The following is a 7,933-nucleotide window of genomic DNA, read 5'->3' on the forward strand; positions in this document are numbered from 1 at the left end:
AGTCACATGATTTGGGGAAGGTTTGTTGAAGATCCAACATTTACAGTGGTAAGCTTTTTTTTTTGGAATTTTCATTTTGTCTTCACTCACTATTGGCTCAAATATGGGTCAATTTTCTCAATATCGTGTAATTTAAAACTAGTAATTTAGAGTATTTTACAATAACTCCGTCGAATTGTAAAATATTTTTCACTTTAAAATTAAAAATATGATCAGGAAAAAAACTCATTAGTGTAAAACGAACTTACGCGTTTATTTTGCTATCCTATCTATAGGTTTTTTATTGTATACGTTATTAGTTAAAATACTGATATGATAAGTAATATATAGTACACTAGAGGTCCGCCCCGGCTTCTCCCGTGGTACATATTTCGCAATAAAAGGTAACCTATGTCCTTTCTCGGGTATCAAAATATCTCCATACCAAATTCCATGCAAATTGGTTCAGTAGTTTAGGCGTGATTGAGTAACAGACAGACAGACAGAGTTACTTTCGCATTTATAATATTAGTATGGATTTCAGGTAGAATCACTTCACTATGCTACAGAGAACATACCATTCTCTGCTGTGGCTCTATGTGATCCTGAGGTCTATGGTCCCAGTACTGTCAATATCACCAATATTCTGTAAGTTGTAATAATTGTATTTCATATTATATAGTATACTAGGTTTTCGCCCCGGCTCCACCCGAGTAGAAATTTTTGTGAGGTTTAGGAGACAAAACGTTCAGCCGTTCGAGTTATAATGGCGTAACTGATATGAGTTTCTTATAAATATTAATCACCCACTTGTTAATAAATTTTAACACGCTGTATTTGCGTGTATTTTTTACATTTACCTACTACGTATTTTTATGGTACGATTAGTTTTGAAAGTGTCTACAAGCGTTGGTAAATTATATATAAAAATATTGAGAAAAGGTTTGCAATATTCTATGGGCTACTTACTACTTATAACTTTAATACTTTACATGAATATTTTGGCAGGTCTCTCCGGGGCTTTAAGGCAAAGGAAATTGCAGATTTCTACAGAAGCTTTACTGATGTTGTGGACAAGAACTATACTCCGGAGTTGCATGTAATTAAGATGCACAATGTTTTAGAAGATTTAGGTCTCGCTTACGATGATCTATCATATCAGGTTAGTTGATTTTTTTTTTCTTTATATGCTTAGGTCATAATATCTATATCTATCTATATGAAACTATATAATGTCTCTTATTTTTTATGAAGTTTGAAATAAGATTTAAGTATTGAAGCGTAACAAATAGACTTGAATTGATCTACGATCTCCTTGGAGTGGTAAATGGTAATATCAATCTTAGCATGCATATTTTCAAAGGACTATACGAAAATCGCTCCAATTGAATTTATCTATTGTGAATTTTCTTTACATTCAAATTTATTAAGTTTCTGAACGAATTTCTATATTACACCTTAAAATTATATAAGAAATAAGGCTTCTAACACAGTTTACTGTACCTGTAACTTAATAAAAAGCCAAGGATTTGAGTCTAGACGAGCGTTCAGTGTAATATTGAATTTATCAGTACATTGATCAAATCTTCGCGATTGCAATCGGTGAAGGAAATACGCGATGAAACAGGCATTTACAACAAAAAGGTGTATATAATATTTGACATAATATGCTAACTAACGTTCGACAAACGTGTTTTATTATAATCTAAACTTTATTATAATTTTTAGGTTGTTCAATTTAAAAATTTATTATAATAGGCTTGTATGATTACATTGCAAGATAAAAAATAACCTTTGTCCAAAAATACACAAGAAATTATTTTAAAAATTATAACCATATTTTAGCAAAAATGTGCTCTGCGTGTAGCTGCTGCTGCTGAGCTAAGCCATTTTTTTGGCAAAGCAAGCAAACAAAAAGTTGGCCACCTGGTGTTGATGACATGTTATATACCATTCTCTGTAATTCAGCAAGCAGCATGTGACGTTGCAACAAAATTTCACCTTTAACCCTATATATAGCTAGCAAAAATTATTATATAAGTGACACGCATCTCTTGTATTAAACCAATGGTAACTATACAAGCATTTCCTTAACCTTACGTTTCGTTAAAGTCAGTTAAACAAGCATGTTATGAATTCGTGAACATTCAGATTGTGTTTTGTTTATGTTTATTTCACTGGATGAGTTTACCCCTGAGTCTCTTGGATGCTGTATTCGGTTTACGACAGTTCAGCAACGGTGCTAACAATTTATTGTACGTCAAGTGTATTATTTGGTTTGAATTAAAATCTACAATTTTTGATTGTTGAAGTTCAGTATTACTAGTATACAAGAACAAAAACGACACATAATCTTTATGATATTTACTAATAAGTAAATATCACAAAGATGACGAAGATGTTATCTCTATGATGTTATTTAATTAGGAAGATGGCTTTATTGATGAGAAATCAAAGAAGATAGAACAAACATACAATGCACATACTTACTTAATATGTATTTATCACATTATAATGTGTATTTATTTCATTGTTGCATTTATACTAAACTTTCATGGCAACCTACTGAAATGAGTAGGTATGAATGGATTTTCATGTTATTTATTGAATAATTGATAGGTAGAGCCACAGGCTAGAGCTAATCTTAAAAGCGTAAAATGAGGACACAAATTGGTAAGAAAACAGACTCTAACGTCTACTACTTTAAAAACATGTAAAAATTAATGCTAAAAATAATAACGGTAGAATATAAAAAGGTTTTATATGCTGTCATGTTTTATATAATGTCCGTGTATATATTATTTTTATTGGTTATTTTTAATTTATATTGGTTCGTGTTTTATAAAGACTCTTTCTTTCTTTCTTCTTTCTAAAAATATAACACAAAGTGGTTAAAGAACTAAAATCTAATTATATCCTTGTTTAAACAAGTTTTCCTTGAATAACGTTTTTATAATTTATTCAGTTCCGTGAATATAAATTAACTTGAAACTGAAGATTAAAGTGTAATGAGATTGAGTATAATTAAAAAAAAAAACTAATTAATTTCTTTCATGAGACTGGCTTCTGAACATCAAGGATATTTTTAAGCTATTGCATAGCTTCTATCGCGGGCCTTGAGCGCGGGGACCGAATCCAGAAATTTAGTAACGAAAAACCTCACGCTTCCCACTCCGACGGGTGCGGAGGTGTGGCTTGAAGGCATAGCATGCAATAGCTTTACCGCGGCAGTCCCCGAGTGCCACACTTCTTTTTTTTTTCATTCACTAGCTCTCAAAATCTTATAATGTAGGATTTACTTTAAAGTTGTAAAATATAAAAATAATCCCTTAATACTATTAATACAGTAACTAGATTACAGAATACATAGGTACTTCATAATTTATTATCTTAATTATTTGCGCGAAAAGCAATTGACAAAACCTCTCTACACATTATACTTATAAAATCATCGCCCTAAGATTTTTATTTATACAGATATTATGATTATTTTAGCTGAAGAAGCCATGTGACGTAATGCTGCGGGAATGTTTATGGCGATCCAAACCAGTTAACTGCAGCATGATGTTCAGGGAGGTGTTTACCATCAACGGACACTGCTGTCAGTTTGATATCAATTACTTTAAGTAAGTATATACGATTGGATTAATAATTATTATCATGCTTGTAATAATTCATGACTTCTTCTGTCTAAAGGCAAACAGTCGCTAAAAGATGTATGCGTGTCAAGATTTCAATGATAATAAAATATAGTCTAAGTACTTCTATAACTTTAGATACGATTGAAGCTTGTTCTCAATTAAGAGTAATGTAATTAATTGTCTTATGCTTTATCTACGTATATTGGTGTACTGTTAAAATTGTACAATTGAGAAAAAAACAATAAACGATAATAATTTAAATATATAGTAATAGACCGGGAGATACTGACACAAAATTTCGAGTCATTTGTAACAAGGATGGCGGTTCTACAGGGGTCTTAGTACGCAATGACAAAAAGAAAAATGATGGTGTGAACGCTGGTACCGGTGGCTTAGTCGCGTGGGCGTTTGTCGAACTCGTCGGAAAAATAGCGAAAGTCAAACGATTTGTAACACAAAAATTTTAGAATTTACCGATAGCCCATAAAAAAGTAGTAGGCGGTAGTGTCATGCCATACTTTTCCGGTGTGACTTACAGCCCGCCATACCGATGCGAATGTGTTGATTTAAATAAAACAATCATTCAACCATTTGTACCAGGCTAACTTTTGCACAGGTAACTATCGTCGTGCAGCCATTTACGAAAATCGCCATGCCATACTTTTCGGACGATTCCAAATGGTCGCCATACCGCCGAAAATCTGCAAAAAATTTTTATTTCGCCAAACTTTTTGTACCAGTATTGCATTTGGATTTTTGGAGAGTATTTGATAAAATGTGACCATTATTATATTTGCCATACTTCTAGTAGGGGGAAAAAGTGCTGTCATACTTGAAAACTTAATTTATTATTAATTTATATAAGTGAAGATTTCCAACACATAGATCTTTGAAATTTTGTATTTATATTTGTTGATCCTCAAACTTACAGGAAAAATAAGTGCCATACTGTTACAAATCGTTTGACTTTCGCTATTTTCCGACGAGTTCGACTAACGCCCACGCGACTAAGCCGCCGGTACCAGCGTTCACGCCATCGTTTTTCTTTTTGTCATTGCGTACTAAGACCCCTGTAGAACCACCATCCTGTTACAAATGACTCGAAATTTTGTGTCAGTATCTCCCGGTCTATAATAATAGTTTTAACCCTGAAACCCAACTACCAACTAGACACATATTTGCTTATCTATAACTATTATTTTAACGATACAATAACGTAAATTTTAGACAGTTCGCCGAAAACGGCACTAATTTCAACGCAGGGGTCGAGATAACAGAGGCCATTGATATCTCAGTGGATACTCGGAAAGTTCACCCGAATGGTACCTTTGGTGATGGCTTTGTGATGGTGAGTTTTACGTATTATCTTTATATTTAATTAGTTCAAATTTAAATATATTTGATATAATATAAAATATTTTTTGGTTATCAGTTATACCACAAATGAATGTTCTCCAATGTTATCTCGATTGTCATTTAAAGTTAAATTGAAGTCAATTTTCATATTCTTCTATAGGGAAACGTAGCTTGGAGGCGTGTTTCTCGTATTAAAATTCAAATAATATGTCATGCACGTAATAATTTATTCCGCGTAATCATCACAGAATATTTATGAAGGGAATAGACAAACATAACACGCTTTAATAAGCACACAGTCACGTATGTGTCTTATTTATTTTGTCACGTCGTGTCATATTTCATATAATATTATAATCTGTTGTAATTAATTTTACGCGTCTTAAAGGAAATGTCTTTTCTGTAGACAAGGAAATTGAATTTTCCTTTGCTTTTAACGTTTTTGTATTAATTATACTTAGATGTGAAGAGCACTTTGGAAAAATGTTCAGTAAATTTTTGGACTCGAAAAGTTAATCATAGAATTATGTGACTAAATTTTTAACAATATGTTAATAGTTACTTCATAAGAAATGAGATAGCTCATTTATTGAGGAATCATAAAAGCATATAAAAGCATATCATCATACTAAGACCAACAGGAGCGAAGCAATGCGGGTAAAACCACGGGGCACAGCTAGTGAGTAGATATTATACACGTGGAATCTTCCTACGATTTCACTGAAAAGATACTCTCAAATATTAGGCGTCAGTTCCATTATATTAAGAGCATGTGGGTTTTTCGTTTTGTCATTGATGGCTATATATCAATATCGTTTATCGGATCTTCCTATAATCCCGTCCTATTTCGCAGTATTCGATCCCGTTTGATAGGTATACCAAAATCGACCATTCATTGCTACTTATTGGTAGTTATGTGGAGTAAAAGTTAATGAAAAATTTTTATTTTCAACGAACTTAAAAAAGAAGGCTCTCAATTCGACTTCTATATATTTGGTCTTTTGAATTTGTTACCTCAGACCTTTCGACTGGGAGAACGGATTTTGATAATTATTTTTTTATTTCAAAGCTAGTGCCTCCGATGTTGTCCCATTTAAATTGGGAGCGTCAATAGTTATGACAATATGAAGGCGATTCAACAAGTTTTTTATTAAAAAATGTTTTTCAGTAAAAGTACTTTTATTCTACCTAATTTATAGTAAGTCGGTAGTATGTTTATATTGCATAATTGTCGAATACAAGTTAGGGAACTGTTTATAACATTAGGAATGTTAATTTAAGCGAAACTAGCTAATGTTTTGCAAACATTTAGTTCACAAAGAAAATTCGCAAACACTATACAATTCATATGAAATGCTAAATTAATGCAGACTGGAGACCGGTTTTGTTAGCTTAGACCAGTAGCTTAGACTGACACTAAATTTCGTTCAAATTATTCCCACTGCTTTTCTACAATTTGTACGAGGTAAGGTATGAAATTATTTTTATTAACTTATCATCACAAATTATTCTAATCATCATAAATATCTTTTTATTATTTTCTGTAATTGATATAGAATATAGATTTCCTTGCAAATCGTCTTTGTATCTTATTTCTCCAAAAAGGCTTGTCGGAATTTAATGATTTTTTTTTATGATATGGTTTTTCCGGCAGAACGTTAGTCACCATAGCAGACCTATATAGACTTAATATTTTTATTCCAGCTATACATATTCGATGAAATGAACACACTATCGCTTCTAGATAGTTCTATAATTCTGACGCCATCGACGTATTTCGACGTCACAGTCGATGTTTGGATCATTGACTCGTCTTCTGATGTGAAAGCCTTGACATTGAATAGTAGGAAGTGTTTCTTAGAGGCGGTAAGTACTGTTTTATTATTTTTTTTTTTATTAAATTTATTTTGCTATTGATTTCTATCATTTATAGGGAAGCATTTAAACAAAACCAAAATACTTGAAAAGGTCCATTGTTTTTCATTCGTAGATTCTTATAGTAGGATAGTGTTTTAAACTATACAATATGTTTTGTACTCTATTTTACGTACATATCAGTACAACTAAGAAAATAATAATAAACACTTAATAAATTCAACGTAACTATATATAAAATGTGTTTAGAAATACTAGAGTTGTAATGTGTCAAGAGGAATATTAATTTTCGCTCGTAACAAATTTTATGATAAGGATTTTTCGCTCAAGCCATTCTTGATCCAGTTATTACTGTAACAGGATAACATTAAAGCCGAGGATTGTAAGTCTGATGGAAACTAATAAAATAAATTATACCTTTTCTACCCAAGCCGTTTTTTATTATCTACTCGGCTGTGAAAATACATAGAACTAGCATACGACGCGAATTTAATTTGGTCGTTTCACGATTTTCAAACGTTTCAGCTCTTACCTTGATATTTCAGACGACGAAAAGCAAAAAAGTAATAACGAAATAGAAGAAAACGTGAATTACAGTTTTCAATTTCTTGAATTATAAATTATTAACCAACGTGATTTTTCGATTTCATTCTGTATATTACACTTATCAAGTTTTCAATAGAAGTGTGCTAGAAAAATTTTTTTGCTTAGTTCTATTACCTATTACTTTTAATCACTTTTACATTGTAGGATGGTATGCATTCTTCTTCCTACCAACACTGCGTCACGTCGTTCATTTTGAAGAAAGTCGTCGATTACTGTCGCTGTTTACCTTTCGACCTATCACGTGAGAAAAGCTGATTACGCACTTCCCCTTGCAATTCACAATATTCGGTTATTTTTTACAGTGATACGTATAATATTATTTGGTGTAGATATGGTTTATTATATATAATTAAGACGACAATAGAAACTGTATCTCTATTGTTCTTGAAGTAATTGAAAGGTAAGACAATAATTTTAAAAAGATAGGTAAAGTTAAGTGCGACATAAAAGGCTGATCTCCTCTCGGTTTTAACCGA

General features: G+C 31.9%; 1 protein-coding gene across 1 annotated transcript; it reads left to right on the top strand.

The window, feature by feature from the left end:
* The first annotated feature begins 6 nt into the window (after positions 1 to 6).
* Positions 7 to 7,712, top strand: LOC149484321 (uncharacterized). Its single transcript, XM_089700850.1, has 7 exons — positions 7 to 48; positions 524 to 627; positions 988 to 1,141; positions 3,475 to 3,605; positions 4,848 to 4,968; positions 6,681 to 6,842; positions 7,602 to 7,712. The coding sequence occupies exons 1-7, from the start codon at positions 7 to 9 to the stop codon at positions 7,710 to 7,712; spliced, it is 825 nt and encodes a 274-aa protein (XP_089556976.1).
* The last annotated feature ends 221 nt before the right edge of the window (positions 7,713 to 7,933 follow it).

Source organism: Colias philodice, chromosome 11, assembly GCF_061535455.1.
Source record: "Colias philodice isolate Cphi_HAF_F1 chromosome 11, ilColPhil1 Martin Lab GWU primary, whole genome shotgun sequence".
NCBI classification, from domain to species: Eukaryota; Metazoa; Arthropoda; class Insecta; order Lepidoptera; family Pieridae; genus Colias; species Colias philodice.

Bases quoted from the DNA above. Each gene is read 5' to 3' on its own strand.
- LOC149484321 (XM_089700850.1), top strand. From the start codon at position 7: ATGATTTGGGGAAGGTTTGTTGAAGATCCAACATTTACAGTG. The intron at 628-987 runs GTAAGTTGTAAT...ATATTTTGGCAG, and splicing joins GTCAATATCACCAATATTCT to GTCTCTCCGGGGCTTTAAGG. The intron at 6,843-7,601 runs GTAAGTACTGTT...TTTACATTGTAG, and splicing joins GGAAGTGTTTCTTAGAGGCG to GATGGTATGCATTCTTCTTC.